The sequence below is a fragment of the Etheostoma spectabile genome, chromosome 12 (assembly GCF_008692095.1).
Source record: "Etheostoma spectabile isolate EspeVRDwgs_2016 chromosome 12, UIUC_Espe_1.0, whole genome shotgun sequence".
Lineage (NCBI taxonomy): Eukaryota > Metazoa > Chordata > Actinopteri > Perciformes > Percidae > Etheostoma > Etheostoma spectabile.
In genome coordinates, this window is record NC_045744.1 from 11,182,065 (window position 1) to 11,208,626 (window position 26,562).

At 38.5% G+C, this 26,562-nt stretch overlaps 2 protein-coding genes and 1 pseudogene across 4 annotated transcripts; 1 reads left to right on the forward strand and 2 right to left on the reverse strand.

Annotated features, from left to right (window-relative positions):
• Positions 1-815: 815 nt before the first annotated feature.
• Positions 816-8,527, reverse strand: LOC116699804 (outer dense fiber protein 2). Of its 3 annotated transcripts, XM_032532564.1 has the most exons (17): positions 8,377-8,527; positions 7,846-8,008; positions 7,605-7,728; positions 7,365-7,496; positions 7,144-7,218; positions 6,761-6,832; positions 6,542-6,658; positions 6,265-6,450; positions 6,043-6,152; positions 5,518-5,653; positions 5,138-5,248; positions 4,438-4,542; positions 3,827-3,985; positions 3,323-3,423; positions 3,054-3,216; positions 2,591-2,716; positions 816-2,316 (listed from the first exon to the last, which is right to left on the reverse strand). In XM_032532564.1, exons 2-17 carry the CDS (start codon positions 7,998-8,000, stop codon positions 2,140-2,142), a joined length of 2,049 nt encoding a protein of 682 aa, XP_032388455.1. In that variant the 5' UTR covers positions 8,001-8,008; positions 8,377-8,527; the 3' UTR covers positions 816-2,139. The 3 variants fall into 3 exon arrangements, with proteins under 3 accessions (XP_032388455.1, XP_032388456.1, XP_032388457.1); XM_032532565.1 differs by lacking the exon at positions 3,827-3,985 and having other exon boundaries at positions 8,377-8,525; XM_032532566.1 differs by lacking the exon at positions 8,377-8,527 and having other exon boundaries at positions 7,835-8,014.
• A 38-nt stretch (positions 8,528-8,565) lies between these two features.
• On the forward strand, positions 8,566-11,876 carry ift22 (intraflagellar transport 22 homolog (Chlamydomonas)). The gene is made up of 5 exons (XM_032532579.1): positions 8,566-8,909; positions 10,031-10,116; positions 10,354-10,440; positions 10,526-10,728; positions 10,814-11,876. Exons 1-5 carry the CDS (start codon positions 8,871-8,873, stop codon positions 10,960-10,962), a joined length of 564 nt encoding a protein of 187 aa, XP_032388470.1. The 5' UTR covers positions 8,566-8,870; the 3' UTR covers positions 10,963-11,876.
• Positions 11,352-23,099, reverse strand: LOC116699816 (ATP synthase subunit g, mitochondrial-like; annotated as a pseudogene).
• Between the last annotated feature and the right edge of the window lie 3,463 nt (positions 23,100-26,562).

Here is a 26,562-nt window from a genome sequence, read left to right on the forward strand (position 1 = left end):
TGAGACAACCTACATGCCACTGAATAGTTTAGGGAATGAGTGTAATGTAAACCCCAGAGTGGTTTCCCTGCTGTTGGACAGATGCTGAGCAGCTGCAAAATTTAGTTCTATTCTATAATCTAAACTTTCCACAGATTTACAATAAATATATATATATATATATATATATATATATATATATATATATATATATATATGTACAATCCTCAATCCAGGATGCACAAACCTAAATTTAGAAATGTGTTACTCTTGATATTGAATGCAATATCGCTTTTTTCTAAAGTTTATTTCAAAACTAAGAATGAGAAATAGCAAATTATGTAATGTTGCTCAATAGTTTAAATGCAAATATTTTGAGTTTATTGTCCATCCAACAAAGTTTATGTGTGAATTAGACTACTGTATGTGAGCTTCAGAAAGCAGTCAAAAACTTGTTAAAAAAAGAAAATAAATAAAGAGACAAATGGGTCAACTAGCTAAATTTGAAATTTAAAGCACGTAAACTCAGGGTGTTTCCATCATGGTGATGAATCGTGGTACCAAACTAATTGCCAGAACTAACAGGTAAGCTTATTTTCCAGCAAAAAGCAAGAAAAAAGAGAAAAGCAAATTTCCAAAGTTTGATCAATATTACGTATTTGGGTAAGAGAGTGAGAAAAAAAGCAAAGGAAAAACAGGAGTTCTGACACACAAAGAGATGAAATGTTTCTATCCCTTGACGGAGAACACAACAACAATAGGGCTTTGTCTGTATGAACTTGAGAACCGCTCACTCGGGGGAATAGGTCCACTGGTAGAACACATAGCCTTACTCCGGTCTGGTAGTTCATTGCCATAGATACAGTATGGGTATAGTACAAGACATAGTTCAATTGTTAGGTAAGTCATACTGCAGCAGGTACCAGTGTTCTCATGTGTTCTTCTATGACTCAATAATATAAAAAGTTCCATTACAAAAGCATGAGATCAAACCAGCAACAGATTTTTAAGTGGTTTGGAAATGCCCCAGTGTTACATGCATTTCAGTAATTATGTTTGAAGCCCGAAAGGCATGAGCTTCACAACTGGCAACTACATAATTGATTTTCTGCATCGTTCATCTCATTCCAGCTGAAAGTCAGAACATAAACACATTCAATATATTATCACTTTATTAAAACAAAAACAGAAAAGTGTGTCTGTTTGATCCCAGGATCAGCAGGATAACAGAAACGGTAACATTTCGAGTGTCGGGGCTCCAAATTTCCCATCATATCAGACGCTATAGAAAAATGATGATGGCTTGACTGGGAGCAAAGTTGGAGTATATTTTATGATGGAAAACGTGGTTTATTCTACCACAGGTAAACACGGCAGGGACATATGCACCTACTAACATTTGGTTTTCAAGCACCACTTGTGTTGATTAACAGTTGCTTTAATGAGGAGGTGTAGGTACAGCTTCAAAATTAGGCCAACAATTTGTTCTGAAGCAAGTTGCACAAAGACAGACCTAATCTTAAACTTCCAAGTGTTAACAGTTCCAATGATGATTGACAACGAACGTTTTTAGGTTGAATGGATCCCATTTAGCAGGTACTTAGGTAAGACTGATGCACAGTGCATTGTGGGTAAAATGAGACACTCGACAGAAGGAAAGATTGGCTGACAAAACACTTCCACCTAGTGGGCGCATTACTTTTCTCCAGCTGGAAACCCCTTTTTATGTTTTTGATTCATTATTTTAGACTATGACACATAAGAAAATGGTGAAGACATGCTTTACAGTTACAGAGCCCAATGTAACATCTTAAGATTGCTTGTTTTACCTGTCCAACAGTCCAAAACCCAAAGTATTCAATTTAAAGTGATAAAAAACAAAACAGAAAAACAGCAAATCTTAGGTTACCAACTCAGAGCTCATCACACATGTTGCTATAACAACAAGTAGATAGTCTTTTTTTGCAACTGGCTCCTCGTATGGGAATAAGACACAGCAGCACCAAGAGCTCTTTTGGGGGGGGGGGAGTCTATTCTCGATTATTGTTAGCTAAATGTAGAGCGTCAATAACCAAATTATTGCCTCCGTTTCTTTTATTCAATAGCCCATATAAATATTACAGTGCACAAAAAATAAATAAATTAATACAAATAAATCCATTATCGTTTTAGAAAATATGACGATCCAAAAGTTGATGTTTGCAATCCCTCATCAAACATTGTCTTATAAGAGTTTTTGAGAAAATCAATGTAGTTCTGAATGCTTTGCTTGTTGCTCTCTGATTGGTCCAGGCTGAGCTGCAGGTCCTTCAGACGCACCTCAAACTGTTTCTCTGCCTGCAAATTAACATACAGACAGACAGTGAATTTCCTCGCCTGACATCAACACATTATACATTTATAAGATGAGTCCCCTTCCACAACCACATTTGGGTTTTTAACTAGTGTCACAATTTTCTCATGTTATGTCATTGCCTGTCTTGCTGTTTTATTATGTTTTTATCTAATATAAGGTGACCTTGGGTGTTTATAAGGCGCCTAATAATGTATTATTATTTATTATTATTTATTATTATTATTATTATATGCTCAAGAAAAGCATGATACTTACGGTGAGCTTGCTCTGGCGAAGGAGCCTCAGCTCATTGTCCTTTCTGCTCTTGTCTGCTGCCAGCTCCAAGATTTTGGTCTGAAGAGCCTCTTCTCTGGCAACAGCCTTGTTTTTCACCTTGTCGACCTGAAAAAAAATTAAATTATCCAGCAGAGTGGAACACACAACTTCGTGTGTGCCAGATCCATAAAAGGAAACACCTACAGTATCAACGACTTTGTGTGTTTTCGAACAACAAGTACAGAAAATATAAACGGTTTCAGGAACTGGACGTATGGGCTCCATGGTAATGTATCATATCAATCAGTGACAGAACAGATATGTCTTTATTTGAAGATGTCAAAAATTATCACTTTAATAAAGCCTTCACTGTAAGTGTGGAAAAAGACTTCCAACTAAGGGTGCTGCTTAGTCATCTTTTGTTGGTCTCTTTGACTACCACTAGACTGTCTCTGCGCTGTACCTGTTGTTTGACGTCTGATAAAGCGGCCTCCAGCTGCCGGCTGAGGGCCTGGCAGTCTGACGAGCGCTGCTCCAGCTGCCGGTCACTGTAGCTCAGACCTTCCTCCTGTGCTGCAAGCCTCCGTACCAGCTCCAGGTTCTCCAGCTGCAGCTCATCCATTTTCCTACATACACACCAACATACACATACACACACTTTCTATTTCTTGTTGCATACAAAATGAGACAAACACTTGACATCTAACCAACAGAGACAAGAGGATGCCTTACTTTTGGAGAAAATTCACTTTCTCCTGTAGTTGTAAATTGGCATCATGGATGGACTCCTTCATCTCCACAGATGATTTCAGCAATTTGGTCTGACTCTGCATCTGTATATGCAAAATGTAAAGTTCAGAACCACCTGTATTAGTTACAAGTAACTGGAGCAGAAAAGAGGATTTTACATCACATGTTAAACTGTAATAAATACTATTATCTGGCATACACTAAATGAGCAGTTGTCCAGATACCAAATCATCATTGCTAATAGAAACATGTAGGTGATTGAAAAGGACTCACGCAGCACAACTACACTCACAAATGGGTGCAAAAGTAAGGATTTTTTCCACTGCAGTCAAAGATTATTTTTTTAATCACAAACATCAAACTCACAGCAGGACCAGAAAACAAGATGCGGTGACGGACACATGGGGTCGTACTACCGCCTAGTGGTCAGACGGATGGAAAATGACTGCATTTTACATTCTGCCCACCACAGCTCACATTGCACACCTTAACCTGCAGTTGCCTAACGGACTCTGACTTTTCTGAGCACATCCTCTCCGAGCGTCGCAGGTTCTCCTGGCACTCAAAGAGATTCTGCTCAGCTGCACTCAGTAACTCAGGGTAAGACTTCAGTTCGTCCACACGCCCCTGCAGCTCCTGTCTCACCTGGGCTCCAGAGGATGGCAGAAGGAGTGGGGTGACAATATATTAGCATAAAGATTAATCACACCTCCTAAGAGATGCTAGCAGATGGGCATGCTTTAAGCGAGCAGAATGCACCCAGATTTGTCTTTAGAGTGAGATTTGGCAGTTGTTAGTTGAAGGGTTTTGCTGCTAAGAATTATTTTAGGTTTTCTAGTTAGAAGGTCCAGGGGCTACAAATATTACATTTTTAAAAAGTCACTGACTGGCCATTCAAAAGCAGGAGGCCGTGCTCCGGAGCTGAATATAATAGAAAAGCACAATAGTCCGGTTATTAATAGAACAAAAAGGAAAGAAATAAGTCATCTTAAATATCATATATATATTGTAAAATAAACATACTGGTCTTTATTAGGATGTGTGTACGTAATATACTGTATAAGAAAAACATTTACATGGAGACGAGAGAAGGTTACCTTCTCAACTTTTGTATCTTTTCCATCTCGTGTCTTCTCTGTCTCTCTTAAAATATTTGCATATTTTGTCCTCAGATCATCTAACTCAGCTTGATACTCTGCAACCTAGAAGAAATACAGATCAGTACGACCAAACCTGCTGTGTCCTTCCCTACAACTGAAAACTAGAATCATTGATTCATGAATCATTCAGCAATCTCAACAGAGCACATTCAACGCTTGGCTGTAATTAAAAGGCTGGTAAGAATAATCTGATATAATCATTATGACCATCCTCTTTTTTTGTGAAGCACTTTCCAAAACACAAATAGAAAACAATGTTAGAAAAGTTTAAAAAAATACATGGCATGAAAAGAAAGGAAGAAAGGATTAACAGCTTCCCCTGTGTCCCCTAGCCAGATGTCTAATGCTCCCCCCCCCCACAGTGAATCATAAAAAAAACTTTTTTAAAGCAGTATTATGTTAGCTGTCCAGTAATATTTATTATGTGTGTGTGTGTGTTGTGGAGATGCATTTTTAGGAACAAAATGTTTGCATGGGAAGTATTTGTTGGCTACAGAGTGAATTATCTTTATTTTTTAAATGCAAAACTCTGTTAAGGGAACCATAATCTCCCAGATTGGAGCTGTAAAAAATAATTAAAAGAAAAAAAAAGGTAAAGAGTTCTTAAAATAACTCAAATTAATGAGCTGATGTCTACCTGATATTGACACTGTTCGACCTGTTGTTTCCTCTCCTGAGACACAACCTTTTCCTCTATCAGGGCGGACTCACAATCAGCTAGCTGCTGCTCAAACTGAGCAATGGATACCTGTAATCACACAAAGATTAAAGTAATTTTAGTGATATAAATAAAAATCAGAGAGAGGGTGTTTTCAAACTTTAAGGTAGATGATGAACATGGACAAACGTAAGAAGCCCGACAGAATTGACAAACTGAACAGTTGTTCATCGGTCAGTGTGCCAAAATGGTTGTATGAATAATATGGACAACACATCTATGCAGCAAGCTTGTTTTTTTAGTTTTTTTTAATACCTTTCACAGTAACGTTTTTCAAGGGCAAGCTTAGCAACTTGTACCTTGAGTGTCGCATTATTGACGTTGAGGTCTTCTTTTTCAGCGCTGAGTTTTTCCAGCCGTTGCATCACAGTTTCATTAGCTGCAGTGAGCTCGTCCTTTTCCTTCTGCAGCCTTGCTGTCATTTCCGCAATTTGACTTTATTGAAATACACATTAAAACTGAATCAGTGAGATAGTTGGTGAAATAAAGGTAAAAGGTGCTTTATTGTCACATGCACATACATGTAGTAAAATTCATTCTCTGCATTTAACCCATCCCTCAAGGGAGCAGCGGGCAGCGATTTACAGCAGCAGGGGACCAAATCCAGATCTGAGCCAGTGCTTTGATCATGGCCACTGACTGGAGAACCTAGTACATGTTACATGGAGCACGCGGAGGAAACCCACGCAAACATGGGGAGGACATAAAAACTCCTCACAGAAAGGCCCGGAACCACCTGGATTCAAACCCAGAACCTTCTCTATTGACATTCCACTGTAAAAGTGTGGTGACAGAGTATTGTTTGGGAAAGAGAAGTGACCAACCTTTTCAACAACTCTATATGAGCTACAAGTTTGTCTTTCTCATCCTTCTCCTGCTCTTTTTGTCGTCTCCTGGAGTCTCTTTCTAAGCGGGCGTTGGCCAGCTCAGCATCCTGGATGCCAACCGAGAAAAGAAAGTCAAAGCAAGACCGTAAACTATGCAGTGGTGTATAGAAAATACACCATTTTTAAGACCATCAAATCCTTGCCATTTTGACTATGTACCTTATCCCTCAATTGTGCATAGCATTTCTCAATAGCGGCTTCAAATCTCTCAGCTCTCAATTTCTGTGCTCGGGTGGCTTTCTTGAGACATTCTTTGTCCTGTGCTGCCTTCTCAGTCATAGAGGTGATGGAGCCTTTCAAATCATCAATCTCCATCTTTTGCTCAATCAGGGTTCTCTCCACAGTCTGAAAAGGGAAAAAAAGACATGCTATAAAATTACATTTTCTTTGAAGCAGTTTGTCTAGCGAGTACACAAGCTGATAAAGATGTCTGTACCCGTAGCTGGACAGTCAGACGATTGTTTTCAGCTTCCTTGTTGCGAAGCTGCCCCTGCAGGTGAGCACGAGTCGCCTCAACAGACTTGGTCATGTGAACTGCACTCTTTATGTTCTCCTGTGATGACAATTATGGACAGATGCTTTAAAATTCACTCTGCATCCATTGCATTATTAAAGTCTGCAAGCACATCTATATGATCACTTCTGCTGTGCTTACCTGCTCTTCTCTCCGCAGATCCATCAGTTCCTCAACTTTTCTTTCTGTCTCACTCAAATCTCTTTTTAAATGCTTCAGGAGAAAAATGAAAGTGGATGATTTGAGATGAGAATTTGCAAAATGTCAGAGTTCTCATGCAATAAAGTGCATTCCGTCTCATAGAGTAGATGCATTTATGTCATATCTTTCAGGTATCACATTCATTTAGTACCCAATGTTGGGTGGCACAGCTTCAATATTTATTTGACCTGCTCTTATGAATTGAACCATTCAAACCAGAATACAGTATATAAGAATAAACCTTTTCACAGACTAAACCTAAACCAGGTTTCCACTATTTAAGCACAAAACTTAATTTGCTTACACTTAAATTAAGTTCTCACCTCATTTTCACTCTCAGCCTGTGTGATCTTCTTCAATAAGATGTCAGTTTGGTGCTTGGCATCAATTTGATCAGCCTATATGTAAAAACAATAAAAGAGCATTAAATAGTGTTCAGTTTGCTGCAAGGAACTTAAAGTAATTAATATAGAGTACCACTACAAATATAGACCTATGGATAAGTATCCTGAAAAATATACAAGGTGGAACTATTGTAACCAACCTCTACATCTTGGAGCTGTTTCAGTTTCTGTCGAACAGACTTGTTTATTCGTCTAAAATCCTCCAACTTCTCCAGCAAAAGTCCTCTTTGCCTTGCAATTCTGCGCTTATCAGTGGCAAAATGTCTTGAATCCTAAATCGTAAGAGAAGAAGTCAGAATAATGGGTCGTGAAGGGTTTCCAAAATGGAGGGCCTATGTTTGAACCAAACTTGATGTATGCTCAAATGGCAACAAACATACAGCAAATTCATCTTCCATTGCATCTTTAAAAGACACAAGTTGTATGGCAGCAGAGTTGGCAGCTGCTTCTGCATCCATCAGTGTTTTCAGGAATGGACTTTTTCCATAGCCAAATTCTTTATAACTAAATGAAAAACAGGGAGTAAATTAGTTTGGCTGTGGCTACTGGTGAGTGGTTGTTTAACCCCACAAGTAATGCTGTTACAGTATGTTTAAATGTTCGTGCATACCAAGACCTCACCAATTGATGTCAGCCTCTGTGTGGAGGATGCTGCGTTCTCTGCTCCTTATCCCCAGCTCATGAGAGCTAGCTAAATCACCACAGCTCAGAGTGACATCGTCCCTGGTAGAGCTGAAACCAAGAGGGGGACTTTGGAGCTCATCCTCTGGAGACATTGCTCTTACTAGTGCCAAACAACATACAGTACACATTAGTGCTAAAATACAATAACAGGAAGTGAGTTCATACTAACATGACTTTTAAAATTAGTTTATTTACACTGCATGACCTAGCTTGCACATTATAATGAAGAACAGAGAGAGTATAAATTAGGTTGTCAAGCAAGCTAACTGAGCCCACTCCATAGCAACAGACCGGAAGTGGCTGCTAAATTTACGTTGGATTAAAGAAAGAAAGCATTATGTTGATTATACCATGCAAAACCTCTGACATCTAACGTTACATTATGGATATTAGAACTAAAACAAAAAAACATAGCAATCCTTAACAAAACAATGACACTACAAATGTAAATTTTACTTGCGCTTTTACCTTGTGTCGGTTGTGAGTGAGCACCGTTAGTCCAAGCTGAAGTGCCCACTTTTATAACGTCGAACTGGATTGGTTAGCTATGGTGTCACGTACTTATTTGATCACTGCTGATTTGTCCCCCAAGGATAAAGTAGGCGGAACTATGTTTGGTTTAAGTTGCGAACAGCCAATGGACAAAAGAAAGCAGAGGAACTGGTTGAAACCATAGAAACGAAAAGGACGTTTACTGCCTCAAACCTAGCTAGCTATACCTCACAACTATCTTCTCAAACCATGTTTGGCTAACCTCAAGTTACGAAGATTATTAAGTTTGTAGTTGCGTGAAACTCAAAACACCGCATAACATTGTTAAGATATACACTCAGTTTAAAACGCAGTGCTATTTAACTTGTTTTGGTGAAGTAGCGTTACCTTAGTCCTGCCAGAGCTTCTTTAGTCTTAGTTAGCTAGACAGCTAGCTAACTAACGTTAGCGTTAATGTTCGGCGAGTGGAAATGTTCAAAGCAAAAATACTCTTTATTGGACCCAGTGAGGTACGTGAATGCCTTTCCCCCACAGTAGCGCAGCCTCTTATTATTTTTTACTGGTAACTGGCTTGACTGAGATATTTTATTACGTTAGCTAGCTAATATCATGTTCAGAAATGTAACGCTATGCTTGGTTGGATCATAAAGAGCACTTGCGTAGTTTTAATGTTGACTAGCTTTATATATATATGTGTGTGTGTGTGTGTGTGTGTGTGTGGTGTGTGTGTGTGTGTGTGTGTGTGTGTGTGTGTGTGTGTGTGTGTGTGTGTGTGTGACTGAGAAGCGTGCAGTGTGGAACGTTAATGCAACTAGTGTTAAATACATTTACTCAACTTGTTGGATAAAGAAATTGTTAAGTTTTATTCTTTTCACTCCACTACATTTATATGACAGCTAAATACTTACTATTAGTGGCTTTGCAGGATATAATTTTACATTAACAGCGACGCTAGGTAGTTTAATCTATAAAAACATAACATGTGAATATGTAAATGATGTCAACCTTGACCATCCTCAACATTAAAATGCTGCTTAATAATGGTCTGATATTAAAATGCATATACACTAAGATGATGTAATTCTGCCTGCATTAAGATTACATTTACTTGTGGTATATTTGGGTAAAATGTCTTCAATACTTCTACCTTTGTGTGTTGCTGGAAAAGCACAGGTGTAACTGATTACATTAATGACGACATTTAGGAGACTTGCTATGTAGCCTACCCTCTGTTCCCTTTGGGTGTTTCAATAAGCCATACTGCATGCACAACCACACCTAACTGGAAGGAAGCCTTTCTTAAGGTTATTAAATACAGCTGTGAATTTCCTGCTGTGTTAAAAAGGCTGCAATAAAAAACATTACTCCACTGCAAGCAACAAAAACCTAAGTAAAAATGTACATTCCTACACAAGCCCTGCAACTTGAACGTTTAAACAGAGTGCATCCATTGTTAATAGTAACACCTGTGCTTTTCCTACTATGAAAAGTCAAAATGTCTGCTATTAAAAAAGGCCTATTAGCAGTAAAATAAACATACATGTCAAAAGTAGGAAATAATAATAAAGATGGTTAATTTATGTTCTGAGTGTACCGGATTTTACTATTTTTAAATCATCTGTTTTTTTAGAGTGGGAAAACGGTTGTTGCTAATTTTCTCTCAGACACAGCAGCAGAAAATGTTGGCGGTGAATACAGACCTACTCAAGGAGTAAGGTACAAACCCTTTATCCACTTTACTGCTTTCCTCATGATACACAGTTTACCCAAACTCACCAAATCCTTGAGAAGATTGAAATAACATGAAGGAATGTTTGGAGCCTCATTTTACATTTTTTTGTAATTAATTACAGTCATGATTAGACGTTTGAAGTCATATATATTATTTTGCATGAGCAGTATTATTGTTGGAAGTTAGAAAAACAAAACGCAGCAGTTTTCTTCTGTTTCAAGGATACTGGAATTTGAATCGCAACCTGAAGGCAGTGGTGACTACGCAAAATGTGAGGTTGAACTTTGGGACTGTTCAGGAGATTTTAAGTAAGTTAATATCAAACACTTCCAATATTTTATATTTGTTTTTGTTTACCCAGATGAAGATGTACAATATGTTCTCTTCATACAGATTTGAATCATGCTGGCCAGCACTGATAAAGGAATCCAGCGGTGTGGTGATCGTTTTTAATCCTGATGTTCCAAGTCACCTCAAAGAAATAGAGACGTGGCATTCGATGTTCATCTCCTCTCAAGGTTTGCAAGACAACCAGTGTTTACTCATGGCTCACCACAAGCCTGGCAGCAGCGTAGAAGGTGGACGGCTGCCTTTAGGTATTTCCACCTTAAGCCTCCCAAAGCTGTTGTTTGCGTTATTATTACCATTTCTGGGATAACATGTTCATTCTTTTTGATGCAGCCTCACATTTGGCTAGACTGCCACTTATTCACTGCAACCTGGAAGAGGAACCAGAGGAGTTGGGGAAATCTTTCCGCAGATACTTGGGAAATGTTATAAATACAATGTCGGAAAGCCGAGAGCAAGAGGAGATGTCCATTATTACATAATAGCAAAATCTATCAAATGTGCAGCTTAATGAAGACATTTTCTTTGCATCTTCAATCTCTGTTCAAGTAACATTCATCAACATCTCCCATTTTTAAAGTTGTTACCGGTAATTTTTATTTTATTTTACTTTATTACTTTATTAATCCCCAGCTCCTTGGCAGTGCCCAGGTGGTGAACTGGCACCTCTCCAGCTACCAGTCCACCACCATACTTAGGTCTGTACGGGGACTTGAACCAGTAACCCTCCGGTTCCCAACCCAACTCCCTATGGACTGAGCTACTACCACCCAGTAATAACACATCTTTGCGGTCAGCTGTAGGCCTACATGAACTCTAACTTACTCTGGAAAGTAGGTCTCAAGAAATACAAAATAACTAAACTTCTCTTACTATAGACATCGTTTATTTTGAAAAATTGGTGTAAGTTGCTGAGAATGTGACAATTAAAAGTGTAAAAGAAGAAAGAACAGTACATTTAGACATATCCAATAATGCCTCTTTTGCCAGTGCACTCTCCAATGTAGAACCACATCAGCACCTCAGTGGCCATGAGTCCATTCCATAAAGCATCCTAAAAAAGCCAAAATCTAATTTAACTCTAGACAATTTCTTTAATTAGTTATAATAGTTTTATATGTTAATGAGGCCTGACAATGTAACATGACAGATTAATTGTAGAGTGTAAAAATGAGTCCCTTCCCATGCATACAATTATCCACTACCTGTCACAGACACCACACTATGAGAACGCACACAAACGCATATTTTATGTCACCTGTTTATGATGTTTGTGTAATTGTTAACTTTTGACATTGTCTGACATCTTTCCATAAATAACTTTGTTTTGTTATCTTGGGAGTGTTTTTCCACTGATTTTCCATTGAACTAACTAAGATGGAATTTCATCTTCCTACAGTTGTAGTTTATTTATGTGGCCCACGTAGTTTACTTTTTTGGTCTTATCCAATTATTCAGTCATTTCTATATGCAAGTAAACTCAACCCAACAACTGGTGTATACAACACACTGCAGAATGGACATCTGAGCCGAGGGGCTAACCAAATATTGCAACTGGCCTGCACAACCTCAGTCACATCAGATGTATTTGTAGTAACAGTCTATGGTTATTACTATATTCTGTAAAATAACGTTCTTCGTGTATACAGTGTGCAACTAATTTAAACTGGCATTTTGGCTTTGCCATTTCATAGTTTGATTAAAAAAAAAAAAATCAAATCAGTAATCAAACTTGTACGGACTCACTTTTACTGTAGTTAGTCCCAGGCGTCCTGCCCAGAAGCTCTTAAATGAGACTCGATGTTGCTTCTACGGCTTTAGGGCTCTCAGCTGGGCACGGTGGGACGAGCTCCACCCGGGCGTAGTGCCAGAAGGTCGCAAGTCAGGGTTTGGAGTATGTGACAACTGCTGCAAGTGATCCAAACACAAAACCAATAACATTGGAGCAGCAGAGTCAAAAGCCACAGAGCCATTTCGCCTTTCTCTAACGTCTATCTAGCCTACAGCCAAATTGGAAAATCACAAGTTTCTAACGACCTGTTGCAATGGTTGTTTTGTGTTTTGACACCTGATCTTACCAGAGGTCACACTAAAGGTGTGCAGCTGCTAACAAGCTGTAACAACGTGGAAATTAAGGTAAGCTTACCACCGAGTAAAGTTGGTACTTTTGCAGCGAGTTTCTGTCCCGCCTGAGCCATGACGAAGAGTGCGGTCTCTGGCTCCTTGTAATGAAAAAGTCCCTCAACTGTCTATGGAACAAGTACGCCAAGAAAGAAGGTTTCCGTGTTGTTGATTTCCAAATATAAGGGGAAAAGTGAAATTGAGATTCAGATGTTTATTTTCTAAATAAAATATTTTGAAAGCATACAAAGTTAAAATGTATGTCATGTTAATTTGTCATATTAGCCAGTCACACTGTATGGGGAATATAGCCATACAGAAGATGAAGGACAAACTGGACATCCCTTTCCATTATTTCATAAAGCAGGCAAGCAAAGCTAATGTATTTGTATAGCAACTTCAATCAGAGGCGATTCAATGTAGCTTAAATAAGACAAAGACATGTATATTGGTATTTAAAGATACAACAAAAGAAAATGAAGGAAATAAAAGTGCAGTGGGCCTACCATTCAATCAAAGGCACAAGAGAACTTTGTTTTTAAAAAGACATTTTAATCAAACTGAGTTAGTAAAGTAGTTTCCATAATTCAGATTTTAAACAAAGGAAAGGATTTTGATCTCCACAGGATGTTTGATTGCAGTGTTTTATCCATTATTTCAATTCTTTAGAGGAAACCGCTAAACCATCGACATTTACAAGGCAGCATATTTAAGGGTTTTCAGAAGAACTCGTTTGTCAAGACATAAAGTACACACACCAACATGCCTTCATACTGTAGTTATTTCAATACAAGACCGCCACGAGGATGACATCCACTGATATGAATATCCAAAATTTGCCCCACAAAATGGATAATGTTATAAATTGTATCAGTTATAGGATACTTGTGTGTATGTGTTTATTGTGGAAAGTGAAAGAAAAAAGATCACATGGATGACTACTCACTCTCCTCTGACTCAGCCTCCAGCCCTCATAAAAAAAAAAAATGGTGCAGGATAAAAAAAACTGCATTTCGAGGCAAACACCCAACTAATGGTGCCATAGTTTTAAACAAACTGTTCATTCACTGTATGCCTACAAGACATCTTATTTGTATTATATATTATTATCTTTAATTATAAAAACACAATATCAAAAATTACAACTTTGCCTCAGGGGGCTTTGTGATTTGAGAAAACACTGTTATTGATGTAATGTAATGTAATGTAATGTAAATGCATTCTGATCAAACAAGAATATCGCAAAATTGGACATTTTGCAGATAGCTGTCTGTGAGAGTTAAGATGACGGAGAGCAGCTTGCCTGCTGTAGTAGACCTGTAGTGAAATTAGATTTCCAAAGGATAATTCACTAGAGGGGGCTCTCTAATAGGTTGCCAAACAGAGTTAGAGAGAGATAAAGAGCAGGAAACTGTCTTTGCTTTAAACTCCGCCCATGTGCGGAACCACCTTTTGTTCAGCAAAAGCATTGGTTAAACAGTAGTTTTAAATTGTACATTAGTTTATTTCCACATTGCTGTGGCATGGCTGTGTAGTTTATATTTTGGAGGTTGGGTATTTGTCATTATATTCTCATCATGTCCCCTGTTGCTTCAGCACATTGAGCTTACCTGTAATGAACGTTCTATAAATACCATTGCCTTGCCTTGCCTCATGGGGGAGTCCTTCATCTCCCATTAGAGCATTCGTTGGTTTCATGTAAAACTCATTCTGCACAGACAAACACTGTTTGATCACACAGAACTTTATTTTGAGCTCAACTCAAATTGCCACAATTTCCAAAAAATACCAAATTTGTCAGTCTGAATTACAGGGCAATGTCATCAAAAGAAAAAAGGCAAAGGCCTACATCATTTTCCATTAAAAGTAGCCAAGAAAATGTCACTTTGGATTTCCTTCAGTATAGGTTTATTCAGACAGTGTGGAAAAAAACATGTTGAACTAACTTTGAGGTTATTAAACAGTCATTTTAGGTGGAACATTTTAAAATGTTAATGTTAAGCAGTGACACAGTATTAGGGATTTACTGCAATACACAGTACAAATCACAATACCCCCTTTCATTTTTCAATTGCGAATATGAAGCATTGGAAGTCACTGTAAGATATAGTACAACACATGACATCAAGTAAAGCAACAACTTGTTTTTACATGTGTTTTTGTACACAATGTATTGTGTTCATTTCCTTTCCTTTTGACCTTTAGTAGTGCCACAGCAGTTTTTTTTTAATGGTTGGGTCCTTGTTTTGTGTGTCACATACACCCGCGGGAAGAGTGGGTAATGGGATACACATTTCTGCCAAGGGTTTCACACTATTCCACTGACCTACAGGAAGAGACGAAACGCAGCAATGTGCCAGACTGCAAGCTAGTAAACATGAATGTTAACAACACAGGATTTAAAATGTTCCTACAATTAGCTTTGCAAATGTTTATTAGGAAGGAAATGCATTCAACACGTTTGTTAGACCTCACAGAGACACACAATGCATTTTGGTGAGTGATGGAATGTAAACATAACTCACGGCCAGGCCAAGCTATGCAGAGAGAGTTATCAATCTTCTCCAACTCTTAGCAAAAAAGAACTATTTCTTTAGGTATAAGTACATTTGAAGTCAAAACAGAAAATTTTAATGACTATATAGTTGCTGGCTTTTAGCTGACACATTTAAACTGAGTAACACTGAAAAGTGCATCATGGAAGTTAATTTAATTTCTTAAATGAAATAAGATAAGAAACCAATTTTAAGAAATGTTAAAGGCTTGTCAGAGGCTTTTTTGCATTTCAGATATCCCTGTGACCTTCTGTGAAACGTTCATTCAGTAGTGATGTGTTCCACACAGTAGAAGTGTGTGAGTCATAGAAACAGACTGAGACAGATAGAAATATACACAGACAGGAAGACAAAAACAGACAGGAAAGGAGGCTGCAGTGGCTGAGTAAATCTTGCCTTTAATTGTCTAAAACTGTTCATACATGCGGGTGAGATTAAAACAGATGATATCACCGCCTCAGCTTTGACAATCAACACACACACACACACACACAGACACGCACACACACACTCCAGTCTTTAGTCCTCCAGGGTATGAAGACAGATAAGGACATCATCCAGTTCTGTGTGGGGATCTGTGTCAAGTCGATTGCCAAGAGTGAGGTGATGAAGTCATTTGTTTTCATCTCACATGTAGCTACTTTGGAATTTGGGACACCAAACGGTTCTGTTTTCTTCTATCTGTCCGTCTGTCTGTTTTCTCTCCCTCTCTGGCCCTGTTGAGATGTAGCATCCCCATATCCTGACTGTTTGTAGATAATTAATCCAAAACAGGCGGCAGCAACTTGATTAAAATTGATCTCATGCACGCTTTGATGAGATTTTGCTTCCCCATTGCACATTTTGTCTGTGGTTGTGCTGCTACAGGGAAGAGGATTATTGTGTATATTGGCATATTGGATAAAACTTTAAAACTCAAAATGCACCAAACACCACAATCTAGGGTGTTTTCACACCTGCAAGTTAATTTGTAATTTGGTCAACCAGCACACATGTTAATACCAAGTCTAAACAGGCTCCTTTGACTTTATTTTTGTATCATGTGAAACACTGTGTCTGTGCCTGGATTTCTCTTGAAGCCTTCAAGCTGCTTAAATCAATATTTTTATATTGAAGAAGATCAAATGACTGGCTGATGCCTAAGGACTAAAGAACCCACAGATAATTATCTCACAGCTCTGGTTTTTAAATTGATATGATTTTCTTTTCTTTTTGGACTCCGGTAATATTCATAATAAGTGATGTTGGATCCTCACTTCCACTCATGATTATATGTGATATAGGCTAATTGAGCTTCTCTTCTTTTCACCAAAAAATTACCCGCTTTGTAAAAGAACAATATTTTCAGACTTGGGTGATGTAGGCCTAAGGATTTCATCCTGAAGGTTTCACACTGAGCTGCAAACCGCTTCAGCACACATTGGTGGACAGAGATGGTAAAGTAGGCCTACTCACTTCCTGTACTCAAGTAGAAGTACAAATACTTGTGTTGAAAATACTCTGGTAGAAAGTAGTACTTATTTAACTTCTTTATTCAAGTAAAAGTAAAAAAGTACAGGCTTGGAAATTTACTATTGCCTTGTGAATGACAACCGTTTTTTATGCAAAGCTACCTGGACCACACAGATGTTACTAGGGTGCAAGCTGAGATGCTTCAGGGGTTAAGGCTCTTTATATGACATTGCCTACATTTTAAGTGGATGTCTGCCAATAGGCCTAAAACATCACAGACTGGGGGCGTTTTCACACCGACAGCCTTTAGTTCGGTTGAATCGAACTAGAGTTCGTTTGTCCCGCTGGTGCGCACCGAGACCTGCTGGAAAAGGTGGTCTCGGTACGCTGTCAAACGACCTCTGGAGCTTAGTGGTGAGAACGTGATTTACTCAAACCGCACCAACTATACATACTCCTCCAGTCTGAGCTAGTGTCTCCTGTAGTCAGGTGTGTTGAGCGGTCTGCGATGCAGCGGAGCAGCCGACTGTAGCAGCTCAGGGTTTCTACCACAGAAACGGACTGCGGTCAAGCTCGCCGTCCGTCCCCCGTATCTCCGTGGTTAAACCAGCTGCCGCTACAATTGGAGACAGACGGCGGCAGAGCAGATGTAGTAACGTCTCTCACGAAACAATGTCTGATAATTTTATTGAATTGAGCTGGTTTGAACATGGAGATGCAAGAAATATGCACTAGTCCAGAACACGGGACCTTGTTCCTGTATTTACTTTTTTGCTCCCGCCCCCAGAAACATCCGACCAATAGAAAGAGGAATGGACGTTCTCGCGTGATTTGTAATGGTGCATTTTGGTACGCTTGGATTTTTCCAGGTGTGAAATCAAATCAAACCAAACCAACCCAGGGAAAATCTCTCCAAGTTTACAAACTCACCAATTGATTCGGACCAAAGCAAACGAACTACAGGTGTGAAAACGTCCTGGGACTCCAAGTTAATGAGCAGCAAGATATCCAGTTTCTCTTTTTTTAATCTTCCCCTTAACATTTCAAGGAATCTACATGTATGTGCGTGGGCTCAAATATGGCTTCTGGAACAAAAATAAAGGATAAAATATGAATTACTAAACAGACGTTAATTAGAAGTTCCCCATACTTTTAGAGTTACGCAGCACATCTCAAACATCTCTCTCAGATGAGGCTGAATGTCTTGGAATCTCCGTTTTCTTCATTTTCAATCATGTTGCCGTCCATACTACTAGGTGCTAACATTACCGCCATCAAGCCGCAATAATTTGTCGCGACTGAATGCCGCTAATTCTGTCGAGTCGTCTTGTAGCGATGCGTCAAGTGCAACGTATAATCCCATCCAATGAGATTGAACTCGGTATTGATGACGCGAAAAATAATAACGATAACTTCACTGAAACTAAAGTAACAAGCCAATTTTGTAAAATGTAAGGAGAAAGTACCAATATTCTTGTTAAAATGTAAGGATTAAAAGTAAAAATGGCACAAAAATAAATAAGTAAAAAAAAAAAAAAATCTGAAAAATCATTTGAGTACTTCAACAAAGTATTTGTACTTTTGTTACTTCCTATCTCTGCTGTGTGATGATGCCAGACGCACTGCACCAAACGCAAACCGCAGATATTCCACTGTAATGTCAGTCAGACACTCTCCAAACCTTCTCAGTGAATTTTACATAAAGAACAGTGAACACAACACATTGGGACCATTATGTCAGACCCCAGAGGTAATACGAGTTAGTGACCTTACCACGTGGGTCTTGATTTACAGATTGATCATTGTTCTGGCAAACATTTATAGTTAGAGGATCTAAGTAAGACAAGACATTGGTCTTCAGGAGGAGCCTGGAAGTAAATTATATATTTTATAATGTTAAACGCATAATGTTAACATGTCATCTATCATATATAGACTGTATAAATTGTCGTATCCACCTACCGCAGATATAAAAGCAACCTGTTATATTAATAATTCTTTACTTATTCCAGCACCATTTTTCAGCTTTGTTGTCCTTGTTTTGAGCCACATTCTGTTGTCTCGTTCTGTGTACATTGATGCACCAAAAAGCCAGGGTCAAATTCCTTATATATGCTCAGTGTTGACACTTACTCAGCCATTAAAGCTGATATGAAGCCTTTCTACAGGGGGTTCTTCATCTGTTGAGCTCAGCAGTGCATAAGGCCGTCAGAGTTATTGCTCCAACATGAGGAGAGAGAGCCAGGTAATGTGGTACTTGAGTTAGGATTGTTCCCCCCCTGGTGAAGAAACCCCAGTGCCCTGAAACACTGAGGGGACGGCTGTCATTGCTACAAAAGTAGGTTGATGAATAAGTAGAGGAGTGTTTTATTGCCAGTGCAATTGTTGCAAGTGTCTTAATTTTAGATATCCACAATGCCATTCTTCCTATCTTCAAAATAATTCTTGCTTTGATACCTGAAATTAAAATTATAACTACAATTGGATTGTAGATATCTGAAATGGGAGTTTTTCCTAGTAAGAAATCTATGCAAATATTCAGAATGTTCAGTTTGGATTGGAAAAATATAATTTTGGATAAATTAACAACTCAATACACATGAATAGCAAAAGTGACGCCATTTGTCCAGAATGTCATTGTAGATATCTGAAATGGTCTTTTTGACTAGAAAGAATCGAATTACAGAAATATCCAGTCCAGCTATACATGGAAAAACGGCCACTCATAGGCTACTTTGTTAAGGATTTAAAGGTATCTTAAATGTAGTTTTGACTACAATCAAAGAAGAACTGCTATTATGAATATCTAAACTGTAATTACAGATAGAAGAGTTGTTCGATTACATTTTAAAACGGCTTCCCACGTCATTCACAATTCACAGATCTCAGGCCACGCCTACTTTTTCTGACTCAGAAAAAAACAAAAGTATAACTGATAACTGTGCTGCTTTGGCTTCAGCAGTATGGTATCCATACTCCATTTTTTTTTAGAGGATATAGGGCTGATGGAAATCTCCCTGTTTTAAGCAATGTACTTAAAACTGATATTGGTAGAAGTTGCTTCTCTCCACACTGTAAGAATATTAACAAAATAATTGGTCAACTTTTTCAACATGACATCATTAGTACAGCCTCCTCTTTATCACACTGGTCCAGTTTTGTTAGAGATATATGTTGGGACAAGGTCTGGCTTCTGCCGCAGATATTTCTTCTGACTAATAAAGTCAAAGAGATTTCTTTCAAAATGCTTCATGGGTTTTACCCACTATTTACAGACTCTCAAAAAAGACATTATGTACCTGATTCATTTTGACCAAATTTTACATCCATAAGTCCAAATTCCAAAATAAAACACCTAACTTCATAGAGCTGTCCATTCACATTAAACACCATATTTCTATCCTGTTGCAGTAATAAGAAGGCTGTTAGAACCCACACACTATTTGTACTTTTCAAATGGTTTATGTAAATTGATTTGTTTTCTTTCTTTTCATTATTTTTTCTCCACTGGCGTACTTGACCAGTTTGTAGCCCATTGTATACAATTGTAGCTGTATCCTGCTACTGTTATATGCAATAAAAAATTAATTTAAAAAAAAAACTGTGTTGTTTTGGATACCTTAATGTTTAGAATAAACAGCTGACAGAGCTGAAACTTGTGTGGAAATAATATTACAGCAGGATAAACCATATGACAGAATGTGTAAAATATATGTGTTTTGGGGGATTTCAGTCTGATTTAGTAGGAAGACAGTTATCCAATAAATCTCGCACATAACTGCGAGATTAAGGATTACCCGCGAGGTCAAAAGTGGGTTTGGGCGTGTAGCTAACGTTAGCGCAAAATTTCGGGAGCTAGCATTAGCAAATAGGCTAATGTATGGTTGATAATCATCGTGGATACAAGAAAGTTGCACAAGGAAATTCAACTGAGAAAAATAAAGTTGCGTGCAGCTTGGAATCCGAAGTTATGGAAGGAGGAGGGGACGAAATCACGATAGAAGGCCAAGCTAACATTAGCTCCCGGGCTTGAGCACCACCGCTGCCGTTAGTGCGCGGTGTGACTGTCAATGGACCACTAACTAACTAACTTACTTCTGCCTCCAGATGATCTTGGAAGTGAGAACATTTTTTCAGTATTGAGGAACGTCTTCGTTGACCACCGTCGGTCCATGCGCCATGCACGTAAGACAAGAGAGACTTCACGCACAAATGCCTGAATGTTTGGACGTACAGGATCCTTGGGAGATTCAGCACCGAGACGAGTCGCCGGCAGCTCCACGGTAAGTCCGTTACCGTCTTTAATGCAGATTTGTGTTGTGGTTCTTTAGCAGTAACGTTGTGTTGAGCAAAACAGAGGTGGCAGTGTTTTTTAAACTCCGGCTCGTGGAATTAGTAATAGTTTGCTTCAGCAGCATTATTTTCATTGGAAAATGTTTGTTCTGCACTGTGATGGCGAGGAGGGCTCTGACCAAAGAGCAGTGGCGTACCGGTAATGTAATGTATTTTAGTGGGTTAACTGTACCACTTTTTTTCCTGGCCCAGATTGGGCCTTGTTTTTTTTTTGGGGGGGGGGGGTCTGGGTATCCTCCCCCAGGGTTATTTTGATTATTTTGATCTGCATTATCACACACTGATAGGGCTCATGAAAACTGCTCAAATCAAGTAATGTATTTTTATATACTGCCCTTCATTTTATTTTTAAACTTATTTCTAAATGATTACATTACCTGTTGATACATTAACAGCTGATCAGCATGGATCTTAACTACTGAGGACATTGCTGGACTCTGCACCTGCTGATATAAAATATTCTTTTATTTGGCTCTCTTTTTTTCTGATGTCCTTGTATGCAACAATTTATGCTGGGAATAACTTTAATTATCCTATGAGAAGGAAAACACGGATGACATTCAAAATATATCTAAAATATAATTGAATGTGAAGCAGTAAGGGGGCTTTCACGTCAGAGAGCTAAGCCTGGATCACAAAAGTTGACCCCAAAGCAACGAGGACAAATTAAAATAGGCTACTTATATTTGTCTTACATGAGTGGTGAAGGGAGGACGCTGGCGTTGGTGTAGGCGGAGCATCCTGGTCGCTACGCACACACCACGGTCGATGAAAGATGAGAAAGTCTCCCTGCGTCTTCTGCAGTGTTAGTTTAGTTTGCTGTCACATTACTCAACCCCATATTTGTGAATACAGATATCTGAAGTGATGTCAAAGAAACATGTTGTTGCGTATCATTGCATATTTGTAAGTGGGGATATGGAAATCCTTGAGATTTCTTAGTGGGTATGCTGCATATACCTGTGTATCATGTAGACTAGCACCATTGATTAAGAGCACTTTGGCAAAGACATCAGGTGCATCCATAGACTTTATATTAGTGGACAGCGCATGTGTGAAGTCACCCGTTGTTTTTTTGGAGATCGTCCAGTTTGGCGTCACAGGCGTAAGAGAGAGTAGCTGCTCTACGTTACATTACACACTTTCACTGGCAATCACATCATAGCCACGCCCTAAAACACCCCTTGCTTTATCGTTGATTTTAAAATTAACGAGACCATAATTCACAAAATGAACATCATTCTGTGTTGCAGAAGACTTAAAACTAGCAATTGAGACCATAAAGTCATTATGAAAATGTTTACTGAGGTAATAAATCAAGTGAGAAATGGGTCCGAGATCCATGATCCTCGCTCCTTGGTGCAGGAATAAGAGCTTTGAGACGGCCTTAACGAAGGAGGGCCCCAAATCCATGGGAGGGCCAGAACAACTTCCGCTTTAACCGAGGAGCGAGAAGCTATCAAATAATAAGTGAAATGCACCTATTGAGTAGTTTATTTCTGTATGATTAGCAAATTTAGATTTTTCTTTTATGATTTGGCACTACAAATAGAATTGAATAGAATAGAATTTTTTTTAAGCTGTACATCATGCAAACGTATAAGGTGTAGCTGTCTGCTCCACGAGCGTGGCCTGAAGCATTTTCTCCATATGCAGAATGACAAACAAGGACTAAAGCTTACCACGAATAGACAAGAATTAGCTGAAGGATCATTCTGTAATGCAGAGACCACAACTCGTCTCCTCGGATATCATACTGTGTTTTCTCCCCCAAAAAATTCTGAAAATTGTATTACCGTAGGCTAATATATGAAACGCACCCTTTGCAATGATGTGGCCTATTTAAACTGCTCTGCACACTCTTTTGCTCTGCTTTGTTCTGCTGTTGCTCAAAACATTCTGCTGTATCTGCTTTAATCCCAAGCTTCTACCAATGTTGTTGTTCGTATAGCATTTAACAAGCTTGCTCGCCTGCCAACCGTCCAGTTATGATGCTTTAGGATAGCTTTTGTGGAGGAATAATTGTTTCATCCTAGATATAGGCCACAAACACACTTTTGATGCCTCAAACATGCACTTGAAGCTTCCGATGCATGTTTCTTCGTGTCCTATTGTCGGAGGATGTTTTGGACAAACGCGTCTCTTTCCTCCCTGCTTCACTTCACTATGCTTAACTAAGTTTTTCACACAGTTTAGCACACCCCGGTCTGTCTGCCTCACTTTCCCGGCTAACTGGTCAGGTACCAATAAAAATCTAATTTAATCAGGAAAAACCTAATTATGTTCAGGAAAATGTAGCTATTTTATTAGAATTGCATAAAGAAATGTTACTAAACGTAACGTGAATAACATTGAATTGGTAAATTCGTCCGTGAAGAGATGCATTCTATTCAGCGGTGGTGTTTAACACTAAAAACTACAACTTCAATAATTCCACACAGCTTCCCAACATCATCAAAAGTCTGTGTTGACCATCCATTGATCTGGTTGAGAGACCACTTGCGCCGGAAAGTTACATATCGTACGTTTAATTAAACATTCACCTTCAAATCCATATTTGTTAAGTCTAAAAGCAGTCATAGCACCTTTTATATTTGACAGTTTTGATCCAGTCAATTTTAATATGAGAAATGTTTTCTTAAATGAACCAGTAAAGTATCATGTGTGGGAATGTGTGTGAGCGAAATTTGAGACCTTGTGCTGGGTTTGGCTTTGAGGCTGTCACAAGAAAGCTTGACACACACTTTCAAATGATTTATTTATTTTTGTAGTGAACACAGATTGCACACAACTGTTGCAGTGGTTTCTCCCACACAGGGAAGATGATCTGTTGTCACGCAAACTGGTTTCTCCTTCAGTTTAACATTAGTGCTGTGTGCTGTCTTCATTGGCACAGAAAAATGGAGAGCCTTTTGTACGTAGCTGGCATGTATCTAAAGTTTGAGCTTGTTGAACTGGGTAAACTGTATGTACCTGTAAAGAATTACAGGTTATGCAAGAGGGGAGTTTGTGGGGATGATTATATATTTGTGTGTAGCCAATAAAGAATTTTTGTTCCGATACAATAGGGTAGATGCCAAACAAAACAGGTACATGACTCATTGACTGCAGAATGCAGATGGAGGAAATGGAGGATGAGGTGCTAAAAAACTCCCATATCCTCTTCTTTTGCAAGTGAGATAAAAAAGGAAAAATACAGCTTGTAAACATGTTTATTGTTACTTATATAGTGTCATCCCACCAATTCCATCTTTCCTCCCCAGTTAAAATTACAATGCACAAATTTATTTTTTCTAGTATTATGTATGTAGGCTACAGTATATTTGGAGAATGAAATCTTGAAAAGAGCAATAAGATGGCGCAGTCCTAGTGCTGTGTCGTGATGTCTAAAGAAGCTCTTACATAATGACCAGGAATTTATAAATATCACTCACACAGAAGGATGGACCCACAATACACAACTCAGGTATGTAAAAAAGCAAAAGTTTATTTAGCAAGCTTAATAAACTTAGAGCAACAGTATCCAAATTAGCCAGCAAAGGGAAATTCAGGCAATGTTCAAAATCCAAGGAGACAACAGGAACTCAGAATGACTTTTGCACATTACATTGACTGTCGACTGTATGCATAATTGCACATTTTTTAACTCAAATTTTGCTGCTCTTATTATCCTCATTGTATATATCTTCTTATTTTTACTTTTTATATTGTTTGCTTGAATGCTATGTTTGTCTGTGGACCTAATTGGTTAAAAATGTCTTGTTGTCACCGTGGGATAGAGGGAAACGCAATTTCGATTTCTTTGTATGTTTTGACATGTGAAGAAATTGACAATAAAGCAGACTTTGACAGGACACAGGGAAAACCGCTTAAAAGCTGAACACAGAGAAGCAGACAATCTTGCACTGGGGTTAGGGGAAGACTGAACTTAAATACACAAGACGGGAGACAATGAGACACAGGTGCAACACATTAGGGTGGGGACATATAATCACCATAGACAGTTAAAGAAATCACACAGGTGGGAGAATCTACAACAGGAAGCAAAGCAAGATAACACTAGGGGAACAGAATTTTCAAAATAAAACAGAAAACATGAAACGTGACGATACGTAATAAACACGGCTCAGTTATATGGTTGGGTACGAAACCCGGTGGTAATATGGCAGTGATGTTTATAAACATAGGATTTATCTATGAAAATAACTCTTCTGAGTAGTTTTAACTATAATTTAATATTCTCGATGATTAGTTCTGTTCAAGGGCAAGTCTGACGTATGCTGCAAGAAGTGCCGGAAGAAACTGAATGAAGGCTTGTCAAACTATTATTGAAATGCACCACATGACTGTAATTACACCCAAAGGAGTCTTTCTGGAACCTTCGTGCAGTCCGACGCAGAGAGTACAACTGGAAAAACTCTGCTCCTGTGATCTTTTAGTAACACAAAACCAACAGAAGCAGATTTCCTCCATCAAGAGCTTTACTGAGCAAGGTTTAAATTCAGAGAGGATGTGTGGCTACGTTTATGTGAGTTCTGTGTTTCCTCAGCTCTGGAGAATTGGCCTTAATGGGGCTTTGTGGAAAAAGTCTAAAGGCAATTTCACAACTGTAAAAAAAAAAAAAAAACACTCAGTAGGAGAAAACACTCATAAGCCATCTACAGTATATTGCTACAGATGCAAATCTTCTGGATGTGCAGTATTATGGCAAACATAGGCACATAGAAATTATATCATCTTGAATTGTGATCACATCCGTTGTTGTTTTTAGAGGGCCTAACTCCGGTTCCTGCTGAACTGAGCCAGTGTTTGTTTAACATCAAACTGTTATCAGCTCAGTAGGCACAGGAGGTTGAGCCCAGGCACCTGCACCACCCTCACATTCACCACAAGGGATGAAAACAACTGGTACACTGCTACACCAAGTCTGGATATGTAAAAAGGTCTTACTTACGCATATTGCTAAAGTGCAAAACACAACTTTTTTAAAGGATCAAGCTATGATTATGCACTGTATATAAATACAGTATATATACAGTAGTGTTTGTCTAAATCATTGTTGCTCTATTATCTTTGAAGACAAAACAAAACTAATAGTACTACTAATAATAATAATAATAATAGCTATTTTTATGGCACTTTCCAAAACCTGAAATTTAGAAAGTGCTGCACAGGATTAAAAATACAAGTTAAACATGCATAACAATAAGGTAATAAAATCAATGAAGAAATAAAGTTTGATCAAAAAGGTGACAGAAAGGAAGTAAAATAATTCATAAAAACAGAAATGGTATTACATGCAAACTTAACAAGTATGTTTTAAGATTCCTCGTTGGGAAGATTCACACAAATAACAATGTTAGCAGCACTGTGTGGTCAAGAGCCATTTACCAAAGTTTCTTTCACTTTTTTCCTTCCATACCATACATGGGTAACAACATCCAGACACACACAAACACACACACACACACACACACACACACACACACACACACACACACGGATGCACACACAATCAGTACTTTGCTTTCACGACCATCCAGACAGTAAATGAGGTCAGGAATCACAATTAAATTGCTACTTGTTTTCCTGATGGGACAT